The following is a 23,163-nucleotide window of genomic DNA, read 5'->3' as shown; positions in this document are numbered from 1 at the left end:
CGGGAGATGCCTGTTAATTGCGTGATGCTTGCGCGCTCGGTTTTGTTGAGGAGAAAATTGGAGCATGTAGTATCTTCCTACGTGCTCATGACGATCACTCCGAGGACCAATTTTGCGAGCGATGCTCTTTCTTAAGCACACTGGCATTTTTAAAATATATATACAGTGCGTTACGTAAGTGGTCCCAAGGGCAGGCCCCTCATGATGGCAGGGGAGAGTGGTGTGCTCAAAGTGAGTGGGGAAGAACTCGAGAAGCAATTAGCGGAAGTGGGAAGCCCGGTTCTCCTGGATGTGTACGCACAGTGGTGCGGCCCCTGTCAGATCCTAGCGGGGGAGCTCGATAAGGTTAAGGGTTTGTACAAGGACAAGTTGAGAGTGTTAAAAGTAGACTCGGACGAGGAACCCCGCATCGCTTCTGCCCTGAAGGTGTACGGCCTGCCCACCATTTTCTTCATCCGAGAAGGCCAGCTGATTCACCGTGTGGAGGGTGCAATGCCTGCTTCTGAGCTGACAAAATTGGTGAATCATTACTGTTTCGGGGCGCCGGAAGAGGAGATTAAGGATGTCTAACTGGGTCAGCAAGACTTTGGAGGAGGGGCAAGAAGGGAATGATGGATTCCGCACGGGAAGGGGACACCGTAGATTGTAATACACGTGACGCAAACGTTACTGTACATATGGATGGAGGATGATGGAGGTCGAGCGGTTGTCCCTCGGTCACGCGAGGAGGGCGGGAGCCGGATAACGGCAAGAAGGGGGAAAGACGGGCTTGGGGCCCACGGAAAGCATGGTGGTATGGCGGGAATAGCGAAAACAACAAATCGATAGCCCGAATCTGAGGCCCACATTCGGGCTCGGCTTCTTCATCCATTGGACTTTCCTCTCGGCTGTGTCTTGTCCGCCTCTTGCCTGTGTATTTTTCTCTTACGCTCTTCATTTTGGTCTTTGCTATCGTGACACGAACAAGCTTGTTACAGCCTATCGCCTTCATCTCTCTCATCTTTCAAAAGTTAGACCTCTCGGAACACTCTCAGACCGTCCCCGCCCCTTTCGCAGAGGCAGAGGCCGCCGCCTCCTCCGGCTCGGGTTGTCGAAAGGTCTCCATGGGCAGCGTTCCCTCCACGCGCGCCTGCAACAGTTCTCGGATGGTCGTCTCCTCCACTGGGCCCGCGTCCTCGGCGGGGGATACGTGGCAAACCTCCTTGCCGATGTCCAGGAGCACCAGCCGCGGCTTGTTGGCCTCCGCCTTGGACTTCAGAAATTTGTCCTTCGGATTCAGCTGCTCCAACCCGGCGATGGAGCGGAGGGCCTTAGAGAATGTTGAGATCTCCTGGGCATAATAGAAATTGAACCGGTGCGCCGCGTCCTCAGGCGCCAGCTTGTTCTTGGCAGTGAATTCCTCGGCCACAGCTTGCATGGCCGCCACCATCTTCGCCTGGGCATCGGCCGATGCGCCCTCCATGAAGAGAACCAAGGAGGGCTTCTGCGCGATACCGTCGAAAGAATAGGAAATCTCGTTCAAGGGCTGCGGGTACCAGGGAAACTTGGCGCCCTCCGGGTCTTTGAGGACGAAGTCTCGGCCCTTGCTTGTGATTACCTCCCGCTCCTCGTCCAGCAACACTAGCGTCGGCAGCCCCTTCACCTCCAGCTCCGTCATGAGGAGCGAGCGAGCCGTCTTATCCTCGTAGGGCAGGCTCAGCCATGGCATCTTCGCGAAGTACTCCTTAAATTTCTCCTCCGTCTCGTCCATGGAGACGAACACCACCTCCAAGTCCTTCCCCTGCGCCCTAACTTTCTCGTAGGCCTCCACCAGCTTGGGCGTGAACTCTTGGCATGGCTTACACCAGTTAGCCGAGAAGTAAAGGGCAAGAACTTTTTTCTTCGCAACCTCGGCGGCTGGCACGCTCCGGTCCTTGCTAAGGAAGGTAGAGCCGAGCATCTGGGAGAGAGTTTTCGGGTGCCACGGGAACCCCTCTTTGTCGATAAGCATGTACGTAAACCCCTTCTCATTCAAAACCTGAGCCTGCTCGTCCACCACCACTGCGGCAGGGAGGTTCTGGATCTTGAAGGCCTTGTACGCGTCGCGCAGGCGCTCGGTAGCGTTAAAGGGCATGGCATACCAGGGCATGTCCTTCATGTACGCTTGAAAGCGCCCCTCCTGGCCATCAGGCAGCGACATGAACACCACCTCAAAGTTGTTGCCTTTCGCCCGCTGCTCGGCGTAGACCTCCTTGAGTCCAGGAAGGACCTTTCCCGCCTTCATCTTCTCCAGCATCTGCTCCACCTGCTGAGCGTGGAAAAAAAGAGACGTCACCTTCCCGTCCAACACGTCCGCCGTTGCCACTTCCACAAGTTTCCCTTGCTTGGAATCATATTTGACAAGCTTCGGTCCCAGCAGCTTTGCGTAGGGATGCTCCTTCTGGCCCTCCGACAGCTTGGACTCGTCAAGCTCGACCACGGGCTCTACATCGAAAACCTCCTCAGGCTCTTTCTCAGCTTCCTCGCCGCTGCCATCAGCCTCTGTAGACGATGGTGGTGCCATTGTTGTTGTACCGCGTGCTATTTTGGGATCGCTCTTGCCACCCTTGATGCCGCTTTCGACAAATGACGGAGTGCTGCTTCCAACGGTGCTGCTGCTTGGAAGATGAGAGCGTTGTTGCTTCGGTGTCGACACGCGCTGCTGCTTGGCCTTGATTGCTCGTCGAGCAAACGATACACCAACACCTCCAACTGCTGCGACACTTGCGCCCACCAAGGCTTTCAAGGGCAAACCCCCCAGCCCAGGACCCTCCTCCTCCTCCTCATACTCCTCCTCAAAATCTGAAAACCGATTGAAGAATGCCGGAGGGCTAAGAGAAAATCGCGACGCCTCAACAGCGTGTAAAATGATTCCAAGAAGTAGGTACAAGCTGAGAGTCCTCATTGTCTGTGCACATGTGAAAGGAGGGGGTGAAATTTGAGTAGTATCATATCGTAGAACAGCAACAGCAACAAGGGGAGGGATGGATGACGTTCCTCGGAATTTTGGCGCGAACGGAAGCCTCCGCCGGCCCATAGCGTGTCCAACGGTTCCCTCAAAAACCACTCCCTTGCGGTGCTTTTTGGATGTATGTACCAGCCAAATTGACCCCATGTCCACTGAGAAACGAATTTAAAATAAGTTTGTGTAATTCCGAAAGCGATCTGTGGAAGAGAGTCGCAGCCGTTCAATATTTGCTATAAGACCATCATTTGGAGGAAGCCTCTCTGCGGCATTACGTAGTTGCCATATTCCCATGTTTGAAACTTGAGCAAAACTTTCAAGGGTGATGAGAGATAGGATGATTCTTGTTACTTAAGCAGACGCATTTTATAGGCACCGTGTTCTACTGACATATTTTCAATAGCACGAAGCGCTATCTCATTGATATCGGACAGGGCGAAGGATGGCAAATAGAGGAAAGCAAGGTGCTCAGTCGAAATATGACCATCTGATCAAGCTTCTCTTGATTGGAGATAGTGGTAAGTGACAAAATATTTGTTGAGGGGCTAAATCTTAAGAAAAACTCTCTCCGGTACTCATTTTGTCCAAGTCCGTCTCTGATCTCTGTGGCCAGAGGCATACAACTCGGCATAGAAGCAATAGAGCAGAAAACACAACATCTTCGCACGAAATCATTTTCCGCTCTTGGTTTGACAGGTGTTGGTAAGAGTTGTCTATTGCTTCGGTATTCGGAAGACTCATTCACCCCTTCTTTCATAACCACTATCGGGTAAGTTAGTAGTTTTGTGTAACACTATTTTGTGGAATAAGATTTTTTGCAACGAAATGGATAAGTGTTCTATTCCATCTGACGCCTCGGCAACGCGCTTTGAGGAGCTTTCCTTTGTGCATTTTAACTTACGATTCAATTTTCTTTCCCATGAAGCATCGATTTCAAAATTAAATCTTTGCCATTGGAGGACAAGAAGCTCAAGTTACAAATCTGGGACACTGCCGGTCAGGAGCGTTTCCGCACCATCACAACCGCGTACTATCGTGGCGCGATGGGCATTCTTTTGGTATATGACGTAACAGACGAGCGCTCTTTTGCAAATGTAAAAAATTGGATGAGACAAATCGAGCAGCACGCTTCCGAAAGCGTCAATAAAATTTTGATTGGTAACAAGTGTGATGTGGACCCTGCTGATCGGCGCGTCTCATTAGAACAAGGAAGAAAACTGGCAGAGGAGTATCGAATTAAATTTTTCGAAACATCAGCCAAAGAAAATGTGAATGTGGACGAGGCCTTCTATACTGTGGCTAGGGATATTGCACTGAGGTAAGATCTTATCTTGCTCTACTACGTGGGGTCGATGCCGGAAACCGTAGACGATCCCTTCGATCACGAGACGAGCCCATCAATTGTTTTGCAGATATGTACTAAGAGTTTTAGAAATCCCATACCGAGATTTAATGGCCCCTTACAAAAATCTTGCACTGCAGGATTGATAATGAAGTTGATTTGACCGCCAGCGGCAAGAACGTCAAGATCGGGCCTGGAGTTGGTCCCGCAGGGGGCAAGGAGTGTTGCTAACCTGCACAAGCTGTATATTCCTTCGATGATAATGAATAAAACATGTCTTCTTAGTTCATCATGCGGTCTGTTTTACAATTACATGTACATGGTAGGAGGTGGAACAGCAAGCGAATTTGTAAACCCCGTCAAAATGGTCGAAACGATTCTGTAATCCATGATGCTCGAAAGTCTGCAGAAGAAAGATGTGACAGAAACCGAGGAGATCAATTGAAAAAAGCCAAAGCGGATCACGCAGGTCATTGTATAAAAAAACTCACTGGGTTGTGTTTTGGAACGGTAACCTCCCGGCCATGTCAGACGACAACCGAGGACAAGCTACCAAGCGGCCTTTGCGCGGCCCAACGAGCCGCTACCTGCCTCGTGACTTTCCATGAAGTACAACCCCTTCAGACACGAACAGGCACGCCTTCTATGCATTTTGACCGCCGCAGCTGCATTTTATATTGCTTTTGCGCCTCCCTCTTTTTCTTCACTGCTGTCTCCGCTGATTTGTGGGAAGTCAACTACGCTTTCATAATGGTTGGTGTAGCACGACGGAAGTCGCAAGCATTGACGACCACGGCGCTCGCATTTCGAGAGAGACGCGGCCTTGCTACTATATCTTTGCACAAATCGAAAACGCCTGCGCACGAGAATTGCGGTGGACTTCGTGAGAAATACGGCGATCCTGAACGGCCATTGCGCCTTGTCCTCGTCGGCCACAACCCCTCAGCAGCCGCGTGGCGTGACGGGCACTATTACTCCAATCCATCCAACAGAATGTGGTCATTGCTGAGAAATGTGAAAATCATTCCTGAGGGCTACACTGCCAAAGATGATGACCGCTGCCCCTCGACGTGCGGGATCGGATTCACGGACCTGGTGAGTGATCAGTGGTGTTACGTTGCGGAACTACTCCATATAATTCTATGCCTCGTGATGTTACCGTAATTTTGCCTGCCTCGTCATCTTTTGCTCCAGGGCTACGGGAACCCGGGCACAGATTCTTCAAATTTTAAAGCTCCTGTTTTGCACGCATGGCGTCGAAGTCTGTATCAGCGGTTGCTATCGCACGCGAGACGGGCGGGAGCACCCCCAAAGATTGTGGCATTCACAGGCAAACGTCAGTTCAGAGAACTTTTTTTCGATTCCAAAGCGTACAAATCAATATCTATTTCCTACGGCCTCCAGAGCGCCCGGCCCGACGGCTTCCCTTTCAATGCGGATGAGACAAAGCTATTCGTCCTCACGTCATCGAGCGGGGCGGCCGCCATGAGCAACGCTGCCCGTGAAATGCCGTATCAGGAGCTAGCCGAACTACTTAAGCAGATTCCTTGGGAAGTACCGCCAGTAAAACCGCCTCCAGTGAGCTAGAAACCTGAATCCGGGCCCTCTGCTCTATTTGAATATGTTGCCAGCCTCGGAGCCCCATCCATCCTGGTGAAAACATCTCAATTATTTCTACGTGGCTCATTTTCAACTTCAATTTGCACATTTACTGTTGTTGTCATTCATTGCATGTGTGGTTTGGTTTTCAACTAACGTCTGTACGTTGCACTCCTTAACCCTCCGCCACCGCCGCCGGCCCCTCCCCCCCCCCCCTTCCCTTCATCGTCGTACGCAGTAAGCTGCACACCCCACCATCTGTAGTCATTCTCCTGGCCTCCGCGCGACGCAAAATCCTCCTCCAGAAGCGGTACCTCGTGCGGCGCCTTGGGCTCGTGGAGGGGCTCCCCCGTCGCAGAGTCGTGCACGGTGCATCCAGACAGATAGGGGCGGAGAAAGGAGGCCTCTTTATCGATGGCAGAGCCCTCCATGACCCGGTCTCGCCGCTTGGAGACCTGCAGGATGCGACAGTCCTTGACAGCGGCCTCAAGCTGCTGCTGCAGGTCCTGCACCACTTCCTTGCGCCGAGGTTCCCAGCGTGGAATTACAAAAGATTCCTCGCCCGCAGGCGGCGCGCTGTCGCTGGCCGCAACAGGGGGCTGACGGACGCCACCATCCCTGCTGCTGCTAGTGTCGTTGGCGCTCCCGCCGCCGCCAGATACGTTACAGGATGGCAGCGAGGGGCGGCTAGAGAAATGTGCGCCTGGACCGGAGGGCTCCTTGCCCTTGCTCGTCCCCGACTCTTCTCGCCCCAGATGTCGCTTAGTAGGCCATCCTCCTCCCTCACGCTCCCGCCCTGGCTCTTTAGACCAGCTGCGATTTCCTTTCTCGTGCTCTCCGCCTCGCTCTTCGCTGCCCCTCCCTCTCTCCTCTCGCCCTCCTACCCGCGCCCTTTCTCTCTGTCTACCTCCTCTCCCCCGTGCTCCCCACCATGATGTACTCGAAGTCTCCCCCTCCTCGTCTCTGTGCGCCGTGTCGGTCCCTCGCCCCCCCCAGCCGCGGCCTCTGCCCCTTTCCTCCCCACCTCTCTCTTGGTCCCCACGGTTCGCAGACGCCGAGGGGGGTGGCATGGTCGAGGACAAGGACGCCTGCGCACTCGCGGGGGCTCCGGGGGGCTCCCTGCCGCGTCCACTATCCCACGCGAAGCTTGCTCCTCGAGGCGCAGGGGCCACGGCAGGGGCTGTTAGTGAAGCCAAGACCGGGGCATGACTGGGCCGTGCGCGCGCGTCGGAAGCCAGCTGCTGCTTGAGCCTAAGCTTCTTCTTCCGGTCCCGGTCTGTCTCCGTCCCCACTAGATCCCACTCGTCGCTGGGCAGAGCGCTCGACCCTCCCGTCGACCTTTCCTGGGCGGAGGCAACTTCTTTCGGTACGGAACTCGGGAACCCCGGTACTGGGTCAGCCCCCCTGTCTAGTCCCGAGAGGGCCGCGTCAGACGCCGGCCCAGGCGGCGATGAAGGGGAACCCCCTCCCCCGGCGCCCTCGCTGCCGGCGCCCTTCCGTCCCCCGCCAGACGCGGGCCTTCGTGCCGCCATGCCCATTACTTGCTCTTGCACTGGAGACAAAATCAAGTGGGGAGAAGACTGGGAACCCACGGTGTCTTCACCTGTCGGGGCTTCCTCCTCGGCTGACCCCTTCAGTCTCGGCTCCAAGTCCTTCACTATCGCGAAACCAATTGCCATCGCCTCCTCTTCCGCTCCCTCAGTGTCGGGCTCTCCAATTTGCTCGCTGCCTTTCACCGCGTGATCCTCCGACTCGGCCGTCAAGGCAAATTGTCTGCGCATTGACTTATCCCCTGCCTGCTCACCACCCCCCTGGGGCTCAGACGCCTTCGTCGGATTTTCTTTGCTGTCCACGCCCTGATCTTGAACCCGCGGGCGCTTCGATCTGCCCCTTGATGCAGCACTACTCCTTTTGACGGGTAGCTCTTTTCCTCTTCCATTCTCGACATGCTTTCTTCCATGATCCTCCCTTTCCTCGACTTCAGTCCGTGGCGTCGGCAGCACAGGCTGAGAGTCTCCGTGTGCCGTGTGGTCTATCCCCCGCCCTACGCCATCCTCCTGCCCTGTACAAGACTTACCGCCTACATGACCAGATAACACACTCTCTGCGGCAGGAGGGGGCGGAACCTCGACAAGATGCTGCTCCTTTCCTGTCTCCTCCACCGATTGCTCATCCTCGCCCCCCAGGGAGGACCGTTTTCGACTTGCTCTGACCGAAGATGATGGCAAAACCTGCTCTAGCAGGGTGGGTCTAGGGCCCCGCCGGCTAGGCTTCGGTGATGTCGAATGTTCGAAAGCGTCATCCGTCATTATTTCATCTCGCTTCTCTGCCTTACGTGATGAGCTGCCGGTGGTCTCAGCCGTCTCACCGCTGCTCCTTGTCCGTTTCGAGCCAGACGGGGTCTGCAAAGGCGCTCCATCTTTCGACACTTCTGACACCGTCGAGGCTTTAGGACTGCTCTCATGTCCACCTGCGGCTTTTGATCTTCCTGCTGCGCCCGCCTTCTTTTTCAATGGCATGCTTGCCCTGGGACCACTCAAAAATCGGGGCAAAAATACAGGTGCCGCGCGAACCTCAGGAATTCTATGCAGGGATCAATATTTAGAGAAACTCGAGCTCGTAAAGTGCGCGTAAAATTGTTATCAATTGCCCGAACCCCGTGGGCCCTCCCCCTCAGGAGGCTCTCTCTCGCCCCCCCACGTGCCCCCCCATAGCATCCAGCATCTAGTTTGTGCCTCGGCATGTGACACTCCTCTCGCCCCTCTTTCAACATGATTATAACCACTCAAGAGGCTCCTCAATCCTTTGCCTTCCATGCTGCGTTCTCCTGTCCCTCCTCCCTCATTGCCCTTTTGATTTTCATCACAGCTACGAAGGCATGCAACACGCCTGAACGCACGACCCGGGCACTGCCTCCCTTTCCCTTTCTCGCTTTGCTCTCTTTCTTCTGACCAATTTTTCGTCACCATTTCCCTAATATTTGCTCGGCGTCGCAAAGAACAAAATGACACGAGTATCCTTGCGGCAGTCAGCACTTGTCGTCTCCCTGTACCTCCTCCTCGGTACCTATGCCTTCACTGTGCCGCCCTTAAATCAAGTTTCCCAGTCTAGTAGGTCACACAGGCGTCGAATATGCCCGTCATACATGATTGCCAACTTCTTAGGTGGCGGGGGCGAGCCTCAAGGGATTCCAAGGTCCATCAAAGACGGTATAAATGGGCTGCGCTTTGCCATGCAACGTGCGCTCCGGGACAGGAAATCAAGGGCAGAGATAAATTTACCCCGGGGGACGCCGCTGGGTGTGGAAGGCCCAGGAGCGGGTTCGGCGGACGACGATAAATATGAGAAATCAGACCGCGAGCTGGCACGATTGACCGTGGAACTCTTCAAGCCCATAATTGACAACACAGTTGTGATATTTTCTCAAGGCCGTCAAGCCCGTCGAGCGGCCAGCATCTGGGGCACGGCGCTAGTGAAAACCATGGCATTGGATGAGATGACATCGTCAGCCATAAAGCGAAAAAATAAGAAAGCCAAGAAGGGGGGCGGCTTCGGCGCTTCTGAAGGGGGGGGGGAGATGACCACGCTGCCTCCGGGTACTGAGGTGTGCATTGTAGTGGCTCCAGGCCCCAAAGAATTAAGCGCAGTGAGGAGATTGAGCGAAAGTTTGGGCTTCGACACGCTCCTCATCATTCTCAACACTCCTCTGGAGGAGGCATCGCCCCATCTGCCTAAAGACGAGGCCGTCGCCTTGCTGAGCGAGTTCGAGCCTGTCTTTTTCCTGAATGTATTGAACGACGCCGCAGTCAAGACACTGGACAACGTCTTACTTTACAGAAGCTATCCAGGGGAATGGTCAATCGCTCAAAAGGGAGCATTGGGCCCCCCCAAAATCCTGGCTTCCAAACCAGAGCGCTTCACGAAAGAGGAGAAGTTGATAGCCTTGCGTGAGGGCGCCGAGAACAACGCGAAGCCTTTACTAGAGAAGCTGACTTCGAGCCTGTGGGGGAGCGGGTGACATGGTCGGCAGCTCGACAAGAGTGTGACACGTAATGAAAGTAATTCATTTATTTTAGGGTTTATGTGTTATGTGCCTGTCCGGCTCTGCTTTCACGCCAAATTGATTTTGAAATTCCTAGCGTAAAGATGCTGCAGCTTCACCACTCCTGAACCTGTGTCTGAGACTTAGGCGGAGTGACAAAGTCCTAGCAATCGATTCGCCGCATACGTCGCTCCTTGGACACGTCTACGATGTTCTCATCAGTCCCAGTGATATTAAGCACCGCCCAGTCCTCCTCTGTGGTAGCAAATTCCGCGACCTCAGAGAAGTGCGGTAAAGGGTCTGCAGTCAAGTCTATCAGCAAGTCTTCGCCATCCGTCTCCTCCTCGTCGACGCACCTGATGTCAACATGGATTTGGCGGGGAGCGCCGTGCACGGAGGAGTCCGAGGGATCCGGGTGGTCGTCGAAGCGCGCGCGCTTGAAAAAATGGTCGAGATTTCTCCTCGCGCTCCTCCCTCCAAGGCCCTGCCTTTCAATTCCCTTGTCCAAAAGATCCGGGGGCTTGCCCTTGCGCGGAGCCCGCGGGACACAGCACGAATGGGAGGACCTGGTGCCGAGTCGGACAGTGGGCGAAGGCGCAGAGACCGGAGACTCTACGTGGAAGTCAGTATGAGACAATGTGGGAGTGACCCGCGGTGAGGATTTTGATGGCGACTCGGAGGACTGAACGCCGGGGGGCTGTGATGGGGACGAAGGTGGAATTAACGCTGCTTTGAGGGGCGAGAAAAAGTGCTCCAACCTGCCCTCCGGCCTGATCACGGAGGCAAGTGCGTCACGGCCTTGCTCCTTCCGCGGCCGGGACGGTCGTACCCTCTGGCACCTTTGCTCGAACGCCCTCACAAGGTAAGGATACTTGGCTTCTACTAGGCTGCGCCGGAGGCTGCCGCGGCCCTCGCTCAGAACCTCCTTCAGGGATGGCAACATTTTCCCTCCCCCTTGACTGGTCCATTGGCTGCCCGCTGCTCTCTGCATGCCCTCTGCCGCTTCCGCAATCAGAGATTCCGCCTCCGGGCGAAGAGCTACCCAATCCATCGCGTAGCGCCAGCCGCCGCCACCGATCTGGCAAACCCGATCGATGCGGATGGGCGCGAACAGATACCCTTGGTGGGTCGCAAGGGCTAGCTCTCTCGCACCCACCTCCTGGGCGTCAGGGCCCGGCCCCAGTACGTCGCCGATGTGCCGTGCGTCCCACTCTAGGAGCAATGGCAGGAGCTTCCGCGCCAGGTTCCTCCCTCCCATCCCTCCCTTCCCGTAGACGGGCTCCAGCATCTCCTTGAGAAGCGCAACATCCGGTCGCCTACGCCACTCAAAATGGGCTGGACACTTTCCCGGTGCGCTTCCGTCCGTGCCAGTCGCCTCGTCCCCGGCACTTCGAAGACTTCTGGTCAAATCCATGGCCGCATCGGAGGCCGCTTTGTAGGCGGCGTGTGCCTCGTCAAACTTCCGCAGATAGCCCTGCAGACCTCCCTGGCCGTCTCTTGCCCGCTTGGCCAGTAATTGGAGTGTCCCATCGTCTCGCCGCTGGCAAGACATACACAGACAGGGGCTGTCATTCCCAACAAACACGCCTCCAACGCCCACGGCATCGGCCTGCGTCTGTCCCCGATTGCAGCCTCCCTCTCCTACGCCGCCCCTCACCTTGGGCAGCATCCCACACTTCTGGCACCCCTTTGTACCGCGCACTTTCTTTCCTGCCTCTACATGCGGATGACTTCGACAGGTCACGCATGCGCCTGCTGCAGGCGCCGTCATCGGCTCATCCACCGCTTCCGATAGACAGGAGCGCAGCAAGTCCACCAAGCTTCTGCTTCCAAGCGCGATGTTAGCGGCACTACCCTCCCCCTGCTGTAGGATTCGCGCCCGTCGGGCCTTTAGGGCACGCACTACTCCCCATGCCCCTATGCACCCGACCTGTCGGAGGCCTTCCGAGAGGAAGTCGCACCCAGCCAGGAGGCACACTGCCATCAGGTCTTGCCCTGAGATCGACACACCATCATCATTCTCCAGGGCCACCCACTCTCCGGAGTGATTGTCCGGAAGCAGCCTCGCGTGCAGACGCAGGTCCTTGTACAGGCGGCGGGCCCCGTACAGCAGGGCATCGCCGTCGCTCGAGACTACCGAGTCCACCAGGCCTTGACAATACATCACGGCACAGAGAGCCTCCCCTTCGCCGCCTGCCTGCTCGTAAGGCAATCCCATCGCATCTAACAATTTTTTCACGTCCTCTCCCAGCTGCATAAGGGAGTGGTTACAGCGCGGCACGTAAGGCTGGCTCGGAGACGACATGCCTTTCCACATCGTCTTACGACGGCGCTCCATTTTTGTTTGCTTGGCCGGGGGGGTGTACCCCTCAAAGACCAGGACAGGCAGGGCACCAAGTCGCAAATAATGAATCACGCGCTCGAACACCACTTTGATGTGCTTTTTGTCGTGGAGATATGTGCTCTCCTTCCGACACTGCATCAACCAAAGGGAGGCATCCACAGCCAGGACCTTATTTTCAACATGCCTCGCCAACTCCACACCATCAAGATTGCGAACGTGGCCTTGGTCACGGAGGAAATTCCACAATCCTGAGATCCCCATGCCTTTTAGTAAAAGAGAATTTCTTCCCCCAGGGGCGTGCCCGTGCCCTCGGTCGCTCCAGAAGCACGTTTGCAGCAAAACCAACACCCTGGTCTGTGGGCGGTTCTGGATTTTCCTGTGATATTATTGCACTGGAGGCATACCTGTGTTTGGCTTGTTTGTCATATTGGAGCAGACAGGGCATTGGTGAGACGTTCAGGATTTGAACCTCTCTGGAGGGACTTCAAGCGTGACTCCTTATCCTTTATGAGGCGGGTCACACAGGACAATAATGCCTCTCTTCATTTCGAAAGAAATCGTAAAATCATTCGTTTGATCAAACAAGAACAGAACGGTTGCGAAATGCTCCACATGCCTGAACACACAACAACAAACACACTGAGGCAGCGCGACGTTCTCACGGGGCAAGGCAGTAACTCTGTTTGGGCACGTAACATGGATGATGTAACCCCCATCCTCGACAAGCATTGGTGTTCAATTCAATAATAAATCTTGGGCGTTCTCTGTGAAATATACTAAGCATGACAGACCCTACATAAGTCAATATACGTTGTGTAGCCCTCGCCCCCTGAAAACAAATCCGTCTGCGTGTGAACACGTAATAATACGTGCGTAGACTAGTAGTCAAGTAACGACATCACGTGTTATTTCTTGGATCCCAAAGCAGGTTTCATCCTAAAGTATAAAAGGCAGTGTTCCCATTCGGCCTTGCAGCCAGCTCTTGTTTAGGGAAAGGGTACATTGATGCTTATGAAATGGGCAAAGGAACGATTTGCTGGTAATCAAGATGCGTCGTGGAAAACTACCAGGCCACTTGGTGTTTCATGTGCATCCTATAAATGTGACCAAATCAGAAGAAACACTTTCAATATCCTGGGAAGCACGATGATGCCACTGTTTTCTTCTTTTTTCCTTTAATTTCGTTCTGTTTACAAATTTAAATTGAGAGCGTACACATTTAACCTTCGAAATCTCAGGTCGCAGTTGCAAACATACCTTCCATGCTTTGCTTCAAATTATGCACCGTGCGTTCTTTAAATGTGCCAGCCCAGGCCAAGAAAGCGCTCAAAGTGCGCCGGCGATGAATCATGACAGCTCTCTTGTAGTGAATGTTCCTCAGGTGGTCCATGGCGCTTGCCCAGTCCAGGCTCTCCGCTTCCTCCCGGCCGGCCGCCATCATATCCCGCATCAGACCGCGATCCCCCAGCAATTGCTGCACCCGTGCTGCAAAGGCCGGTTCATCTCCCACGGGCACTAAGAAGCCCGTCTTTCCGTGCTCTATCACATTGGGAAGTCCACCAGCTCGGGCTCCCACGACGGGGACGCCGCTAGCCATGGACTCCAGGACGACGAATCCGAGTGTCTCCGAGTCCGAGGGCATAAGGAAGACGTCTGCGGAGGCGAATGCCTTGCTCAGCTCTTCTCCGTGTAACAATCCAGTGAAAACGGTGTTCGTTCCTTTGAAATACTCCCGCAGGTCCCCCTCCGCGGGCCCGCCCCCCACCAAGGCAAGCCTTGCTCCCGGGATCCGCTTCAGAACTCCACGCAGAGTCTTAAGCTTCTTCTCTGCCCCCAGCCTTCCTACGTAAATTAAAAGATGCGCTTCCGGGTGTCCGTCTGTCAATCTCGTCCGCATGTCGGCATCGCGGAACCGGGGGTGAAAACGATCTGTGTCGATGCCTTTCTTCCATACCGCCACGCGCTTGACCCCGAAACTCTCAAGCTCATCCTTCAGCTGCGGGCTGGTGACCAGCGTCAGGTCCGCCCAGTTATGTACGACGCGAATGACGAACCGTGTCAGACTTACAATGCCCGGGATGAAGCCCATGTAGTCGCGAGCGTAGATCGGGAGGTGCGTGTGGTAGGAAAAGAGCAAGGGAATACGCAAGATCCGGGCGTATATGGCAGCTGCAAAGCACAGGAAGCCAGGGGTGGATACATGGATTATGTGAGGCCGGAAGACTTTTAGCAATTGATAGGCTACGAGCTTCACGTCCAAGCTGAGGCTGATGTGGTCGTAGAGGGGGAAGCGAAAGCCGGGTGTATAGTTGATGCGGTAGTCTAGAAATTTGGGAGGAGCAGATGGCACATCATCGGTGGTGCAAATCTCTACGCGGTCTCCCGTTCTATGTAAGTGTTTAAGCATTTCCTTGAACCGATTGGCGTATCCGCTCACGTGCGTGAAGGGCTGAAGGAAAGAAAGAAGGGTGGTGGGAAAAGAGAAAAGCCGAATTTCGTTTTAGATCAAACATGTAAGCAAATTACTTCATATTGCAGCGATACGTTTGGCTTGTAAAACACTAAATTGAGGGGTCGCCGCATGCTTTGGCCCGTCCCAGTAATGGAAGCGGGAGGAGTTTCGCAGGCTCGTGTCCAGTTATTTGGGGCCTCTCAGTCATTGGGTTGAGATGCACGGCTACGACGTGTGACACGCTCAAAACAATGTGGTAGTGACAGAAAGGGGGTTCCCATCGCGACGATGTACAAAACACAGCGGGGAAAGCAGTTGAGAACAAGGAATCCGAAGATTCGGGGAGAGCATGGGACTTACTGTCGGCTCCACCAACAGCCCTACGCGCAATGGCCTCTTGAACATAGCATTTACAGCGCTTTCTGCCTGTGTAACTACTGCTATCTCATCGTCACTGAGGGTACTTTGCATTGGCGAGAGTCTGTCGTGCGAAATTAGGGCGTACATGAAAAATCTGAGAACTTGAGAATCTCTTCTGTTTGAGTCATGTCGTAGACCAGCGAAAGGCCCCGACCCACCTCGTGCACACTAACTTACCTTCGAGTACCGAGAAGAGTGTTGCTCTTGAAGACACCAGGGCTGTGCCTGAGTAATGCGCCGAAGCCGAAACATGGCTGCCCGCACAGAAGCAACACGGCGGAGATCAGAACGATCGTGGACGTCAAGGAAAATGCGAATCCCAGTTTACTACGACATCTCCAGCCCGAGTTCGCCACCATGAGTGAGATGGTGGCGTGCGCTGTGGGAAACCAATCCTGTCACGTGGACTTGTCGGTGAGGGTGAGACCTGCGTAGGACCGGCAGGGGCTACGTGTGCGATCTGGGCAGTGACCGAGCTCAAGTCGGGCCAGGGCGAAAGAATGTCCTGCCGTCTATGGGCCGCAGCCACCTTGCCTTCTAGGCCCACGCGCCATACATCGCTTTCCCTTTGCTTCTTTGGAATTATACACATTGGACTTTGCATTCCTATTTATTTCTAACTGTGCACTCAATTATCGTTTTCATCTCCCTCATCCGTCTCGTCAAAACCCCCGTGCCGGGCTCTTCGCCACACACGTGTCTGCTCCTGTTTTAGATGTCTTTCTTCACTTTCAATGTTATCTTCGCTGCCCTTATGATGCTTCTCAGTCGCAGAACCAAATAACAATCGCGTAAGTTCAACAAATTGGGCAGGCTCTAGCTCCTCGGGGCGCTTCGTGGCCCACTCCTCATCCAGAGTCAGCCCTCGGGAAGCGAGCAAGCCCTTCAAGCTCTGGCGGAGCATTTTACGGCGCTGCTGGAAGCTCAAATTAAGAACTTGCTTGAGGGCTCCAGGTTCCACGTCAAAAATAGGTTGCCCGTGAACTGGCTGCAGAAAATCAAGAGTGACAAGGGCCGAAGTGACCTTGGGCTGCGGGTAGAAGACAGTCGGCGGAAGCTTGAAGTTGATTCGCGGTCGTGTGTAGAGTTGAAAGAGCACAGATAGTATGCCGTAGTCCTTGCATCGCGTTGGGGCTACAATCCGCTGTGCTACTTCCAGTTGCATGGTCACAACGGCTTGCCGCACCGTCCGATGATTGTCGAGAAGGCAGAATAAGATCTGGCTCGTGATGTGGTAAGGCAGGTTTCCTATCACCGAGAGAGGCCCCCCTCTAAGCTCCGCCAGCGCCGTCCAGTCCACCTGAAGTACATCTGACTGAACGACCTTGAGGCTCGGAAGGGCCTCGTTCAGGAGCGCCACGGCCCGGGGATCAATTTCAACGGCCAGCATGTCGGGATAGCGTCGGTGAAGAACGCGCGTCAAGGCGCCAGGCCCCGGACCCAGCTCAACCACGCGCCGTCCCCCTGGACTCTTATCTACCAAAGACTGCACAATTTTGAGCACGTAGTTCTGGTCTGAGAGAAAATTCTGCCCCAGCGACTGCTTCGGTCGGAATTCTTGAGACGGCAATGTGGGCGGGCGCGTCGGGTCCGTGGGGGGAGCCAGGCCGGAGGCCGAGGCAGTCGTGGGGCTTGGCGATCCATTCCCTCCGTCTACCGAAGACCAGGAGCTCAATGATGAAACTAGTACATGTCATTGGATTTAATTCGTCAAAAAGGGGGTCTCAAACGACACTCACCGCACTTGAAACGGTGCAGCTTTGGGCTCAGTCAGGTTACCTTTTTAGTTTATCCTCACAGACGATGGTCTCATTTGTCAGACAGGGATAATTGTTCGAATAATCATGGCCTTCGCAAGCTTGTGTGGATGAAGAACGTAGTCTTTCCCATTTACTGACCTCGTTTCAAGCCCGTAAACACTGTCAAGCCGGGGGGAGAACAGCGGGGGTCTCCACGCGCGATGCATTTCGGTAATAAAAAACATTCCCGCATTATCCGAGGTCTGTTGATGTTGTTCCACTTTGCTGAGTAGGTCGCTCCAACTGCCTTTTGCGTCCAAAAGGTGGCAGCCGCAGCCAAGATGGCAGACATAGTTGCGCCCCAAGACAGCGAGGCAACTCTTCGTGGTAGACGGCTGGGCGCGGCCATCATAGAGCCTTCAGCCCCTTGACCTGTCATTTTGTATCCATGTTGGCATCATTTGGGCGTGATGTTATTTTGCTCCACCGTACTTGCGCTAAGGCAAAAAGTCAACGCTATCACCCACCACCCAACCCCAGTCGTCCGCCAAGAATCCCTATTTCAATAATTCAACCTGGTCCCAGCTATTGGCAATAAATTCGTGCTTTGCCGTAAGCACACTTTTGCTCACACGCCACATAATATGGAGCCATCAATGTACCAAGGGATCGGCAGGGAGCATGAAAGGTTCAAAATGAGAAGCAGTGCCAAGCCCAGAAACAGCCAGCAACAACTAGCTACCAGGGGGAAATGCCGTTAGAGTTCACGAATCTGCTATGGAAGAGGTCCTTGAGGACAATCTAATCAACGCTCGTCTCATAGGATCTAGACTATTTCAAATCAAAATCAGCCCATCTCATAAGCAGTGCTACTTGTTTTTCCCTCAGCGCGCTTGCGACCCCTCGGCCGTCTGAGCCCGACGTACGAAGTATCTCGCGAAGGATAAAACCTCCTCTCCTCGACCCGACATAAGTGCTTTAAAAGATTTTCTGGGCACCAGAAATCACACAGTACCACTCAGTGGCTCGTTGTCTGCTATAGAAAGCAGGCGTGCTATGCATAGCAAAAAAGCTCCTTTTTTTTACGGAGGCACTAGTGTTTGTAAGAGAATTCCCTTCACGAGCAACAACAAAGCGCGTTTGACCACCAGATAATATGTTCCTTGCTAGGGATGGAAATGCTTCTCGTGTTCTGCCGTCACTTTCATCATGTTTCTTTCATGTTGCGGGGACAAAACACAGGCGCCACCTCAGTTCCCGGGCTTCTCCAATTTCTTTTCCAGCTTGAAAAAAAATACTTCAAAGCAGATGTAGAAGACTAACCACAGTCAATGAGTCTTTCTGAAGCAATTCCTGCGCAGCTATGCAAAAATTAATGAAATCCCAATATGTTGTGTGGGTAATCCACGAATAATGATGGCGGCACGCACACGAAGATGAGGAACAAGGAAGCCCTCGAAAAGAGTCGCGGTGACGTGTCGTTCCATCGAAGGCCGCAAAACGAATGAATTAGACATTCACAGGCAATCTCTCTTAACATTAAATCATGCGTGCAAATCGAAGGAACTATCTTGTTTATTTCAATGACAAAATGGTGGGCTTCAGAAAGTATTAAGCTTGCTCGAACAATCGAGACGAATCCTACGATAAGACTTGTACAATAATGAAAAAGAAAACGTACCACAATTTTCAATTTGCTTATCTCTTCCATTACACATTTGAGCGTATTTCAAAGTTCTTTCATCGTCGTTGGTGCTGCTGTCCATTTTTTGAGTGCAGGGGGCGGGGAGGATGTAATCTTTGGCCCCCCCGCCCCTCGTGACTGCGTTGCTCCACAGCGTGTGCCACGCCCCGCCGTAGACTGTTCATCAGACCTGCATCAATGCCCTGGAAAAGAGGTGTCGGGGGGAATCCAGACGCCTGTTGGACTTGGTACGCATGCTGTCCATACTGTTGCTGCTGTTGCTGTTGCTGTTGCTGTTGCTGGCTTTGAGGCTTTTGCCCTGAGTAATGCGGCGCGACCTGGTGCGAGTAAGGACCAGGAGGGAATGGAGGCCCGCCGCTCATCATGGGCGGCTCGGGGAATAACAACGGAGGGCGAGGACCCATATGAGCAGGGTGTGGTAAATTGGGCGTCGCAGAGTAGGCTCCGCAAGCGAGTCCGCCCCCTAGACCGGGATATAGAGAGGGGGCTGGCAGTCGAGGGGGGGGCCTTTGCTTCCCTTGATTTTGTGGCTCAAAGCTTCCCCAGGAGCGAGTCCCAGTCTGTCCGCTGCCAATATAACCTCCACATGACATGCGTTGCTGCTGATTTTGCTGATAGATTAGCATGGACCCTGATCCAGCGCCTCGCGGCATGTTCTGAACGATCAACCGGTGAGCTGCCGTGGCGTGGACCTCGTTGAAACCGAATTGCGTGCCAAGCTCCGCAATGTTGATTCCTCGTCCAAGACGGGGCGGCCGGCGGGGTTGAAGGTCTCGATCCGTCAGGCGACGTGGGGGATGGGTCAATCCTGGCAAGAGCGCCGAGGCGTGCGGAGTGGTCTGTGATGGGAGCGTGAAGCCCGCAACGAGCACTCGGTTATCCTCGACGTCCTGGAGTACAGAGGGAGGCATCTTAGGTGCCACCACTTGGGCAGTCAGTCGCAAGGCTGCGTCGGGGGGCGGAGGCAGCAATGTTCCCGAGAACCCCTGAGCTGAGGCAGCCTCAACCTCCACACCCGTTCTGTCTTGCGCACCCTCGACCTCCAGCACTCGAGCGATGGCCCGGAAGGTGGGATGATACTCATGCAGGCATAGTAGTGAGCCCCCAACGACGTTTCGCTTCTTTTCCGCTTCGCTGAGCTGACTTTCAACCGCAGCTATCGACTCCAGTAGTCGAGCCTCGTCAATGAAGGGCAGGAGCGTGACCCAGAGCCAGGGCATGGCCTTGCCATTCGGGTCAACCTCCACGTCGCGCGGGTAGAAATCCTTGATGGGTGAGTCCTGGCTGGTCATAAGGCGCGCCAGCGGCACTGGGAGAGCATCGGCACTCTCCGGGGGCAGCACAGCCATCAGCTGCTCCAAGGGTCGGAGGGGCTTGCCCGCCTCGAAGGCCACGTGGTAGCGCTCGATGTTCACCAGGTCGCTGGCAAAGGGGGCGTAGTGGAAGGGGTAGAACCATCCCCAAGCCTGGCACCCCCGATAATAGTACTGAAAGACCCAGCACAGGCCCTCTATGTAGGTGCGGTACATGTGCTCCCTCCCACCCCCTTTCTCCAAATTCTGCTTTTTCAGCTTGTCCTGGTAATACCTGTCTTTCCAACCGGCCTCGTGATACCTGATGGTGTCCTCAATCTCCTCCTTTAACCGATCGAGGCGAGCTTCCTGCTTGGATTTGACGCGCTCGGCAAGTTCCTTCTGCGCCGCCGCTAACTCCGTGCCCTCAAGCTCGGGCGGCACCACAATGTGCGGGTCTTCAAATTCCTCCTTACCCTCCTCCTCGCCCATCGCGTCATCTCCGACATCCTCATCATCCTCTTCAAGCTCTTTTGTTCCTTCTTGAGAATCTTGCGCGGATGCAGTTGTCTCCAGGCACATCTCAACGGACATCCCAAGGGCCGTCACACTTCCAGGCTCCTTCAGAGTGACCAGATCCGCTTTATCGTCCATGATATTGCTGTCCTCCGTCTTTACGCGCTTGACTGGCTTTGCGCTATCAGATGCCTCAATGACGGGAGTCTCCATTTTTGTAGTGTGGTCTAGCTCGTGCTTCATACCTGCCTCACAGTCGTCGCCTATAGGGGCGTCTGACGCCTCAGGGCCCCCCTCGACCCCGGCCACTCCATTCTCGAGCTCCTTCTTGGGTTTTTTAAGCTTTTCTCGCAACTGTTGAGCCACGCTCTTATTTTTCATATTTTTCTCTTCTGGCGACGGACCAGGAGGCGCAGGCAGAAAGGGTGAGGCCACGGGTGAAAGGCGCGGCACCGGATGTGGCAGCTTGGGCCTGCCCAAGGGCTGCACGTCAGCGGGCACTATGCGCGCGGAGAGCTCTTGGACAGTCCCGCCGTGTCGGCGCTCCACTTCTCGGACCCTCCGATTGAGACGAGCCTGATGCTGCTCCTCGCCGGCGCGCCTGCGACGAAAGACCTCGTCCTCCACGCGCCCCACCTCCGCCAAAATTATGTCCACCTGCTCCAGATTCACGGTGCCCCCCGGGGCCGTCAGGTAATCCCCCATGGCTGGGAGCACGCGCTTGTACACGTTCAGAAGGAAATCGATGGCACCATCGCGAATATCTAGGGAAGGGAGGTGTGGCAAAAAGTCGTTGCCGACGAAGAAACAGAGGAAGACGAAGTCGTCCACCACCCGCTCGAAGTTGTAGCCGAAGGGGAGGCCCCGCAGGCTCCGGAACTCCTCCTCCAAGTACTCCCGAAGGGTGGGGATATGGAGCATCTGGAACGGTTTCAGGTAGGGGAAACGGCTCCCTTCCCCACGGGCGAGACCGTCGTCAGCTTTCTGGCCCTGCATCGCGTCGAACGCCGACTGCGCCGCGCTCACTTGGGGGCCATCCCTCCCGCGCCGTCCGAAGAAGACCTGCTCCCGCAAGATGGTGAAGTGAGGCTCATGCGTAGCAAGGGCCAGCATGATGAGGTCAGCGTCCAGGCCGTGGAGGATGTGCCGCGTGTTCGGGTCGTACCCGGGCTGGGCGCGCTCCTTGCGGATGAAGTCCATGATCTTGTGCTCTCCCTCTCCAGGCTCGCTTCCGTCCGAGAAGAGGACCTTCACCTGCTGCCAGGCCTTGCATGTGTTCACGCGGTGAGCGACATAGAAGCGGAGGTAGCTGGCGAGCGTGACCATGAACTCCGTGCCAGGCGTGATAACGTTTGAATCCCACTCCTTGTCCAGCTCCTCGGGTGGCACGGGCAGGCCCATCGCTACCATCTCCTGTCGGGTCGCCAATTTAATCTCATGTCGCTCTCGTGCGTCCCCCGCCGATCGGAAGCGCCGCGTCCGCTGCTGATTCATCTTGGCGCGTGGGGCTACCCCATCGATCGCTAGGAAAACGAGGCGCCGGGGGCGGACAGCGGCAAAGATCCGGTCCACGTACACCATGACATTCACAAACATCTCTGCTTCCGTCTTTGGGGTGGGTCGATCCTCCGGATGCGAGCAGGGATGGATTATACCGTTCATATCGATATAAAGGTTGTCAAACTCCATGTTGTTGGGATTGGGCGCCCTGAGGTCCATTGGGAGGGGGACGCCATCGACGACTTGCGGGCGCTGCTCCACCATGTCTAACACCGTCCGAGGGTACTTCTCGGAGAGCCATCTAAAGAAAGCGGGAACCCCTGGGGAAAATATGTGCGCAAGAGAAGGAGTGCTTGTCAAATCAAAAAGACTAAGTCCAGGCTGTTGGCAGTCGAAGCGAGAGAAATGGAGGTACGGAAGGGCTCCACCGGGGTAAGCGTAGAGGTGATGATGAGCTGCTCTTTAAAGTAAGGATATTCAACTGCTGGGAACAAGTTCGCATCGGGAAATAGTTCTATCTTCCTAAGCATGGTAGTGGACGTACCCATGGAAAGGGTAAGCGGCTACCGAGTCACGAACCTCTTCCCCACCGGCTCTGTGTTCCGCACAATGCGGCGTCCACTGAGCCCGCTTTCTTTTTCAAGCTGCGAGAGAGAAGTGTGGTATCTTGCGTGATTGAGAATGTGCTCTGGTTTCGCTTTACGAAACGTGGGACGTCAAGCACAAAGGAATATCAATTCATCGATCGTCTGCTTCGCTAAAATGCTCCAGGCACGAACTCCTCAGGGCCATGCATGCTCATCCTTGGGGTCCTCCAACGGCACAAAGGGGGGCCTGGCTGATCCAGATCGGAGGCGAGCATGACATGCGATTGAGGGTCTCACAGGGGGGGGACAGCGCGGGGGATGACGAGAAAATACAGCAGACCGCCCGCGAGGTGTGGGGGGCGGGAGGTCGAGTAGGAGTACGCATGTGCACTCAGGTTCAGGTCTGCTTTGCTACTTCTGCTTGCGCGGAAAAAAGTTGTGGACATCGTGTGAACCTGAAAATTGTAACACACCACTTTGCTTTATGGGTCGACATTGTTGCTATTACACGATATAGGTACGGTTGGCTTCTTCACCTCAATCTCCTTTCCTACCGCTCCCTCCGAGCTTTTAGGCAAAGCCTGGTATGAGCAAAGTACAGTCCGCAGGCGGCGAGGCTGCCAAGGCTCCGTCTGATGCACG

The 23,163-nt window shown here is 54.8% G+C and overlaps 1 protein-coding gene across 1 annotated transcript; it reads left to right on the top strand.

Moving 5' to 3' along the window:
* Nucleotides 1–11,829: 11,829 nt before the first annotated feature.
* NGA_2068900 (uncharacterized protein) lies at nt 11,830–12,210 on the top strand (the record flags this gene model as incomplete). Its single annotated transcript, XM_005856338.1, has 1 exon — nt 11,830–12,210. A coding segment is annotated over one exon (381 nt), but the record flags the coding sequence as incomplete, so codon positions are not given.
* Between the last annotated feature and the right edge of the window lie 10,953 nt (nt 12,211–23,163).

Source organism: Nannochloropsis gaditana, assembly GCF_000240725.1.
Source record: "Nannochloropsis gaditana CCMP526 unplaced genomic scaffold scaffold001, whole genome shotgun sequence".
NCBI classification, from domain to species: domain Eukaryota; class Eustigmatophyceae; order Eustigmatales; family Monodopsidaceae; genus Microchloropsis; species Microchloropsis gaditana.
Note: the sequence above shows the minus strand (reverse complement) of the source record. Positions and strands in the feature narration are given on the sequence as shown.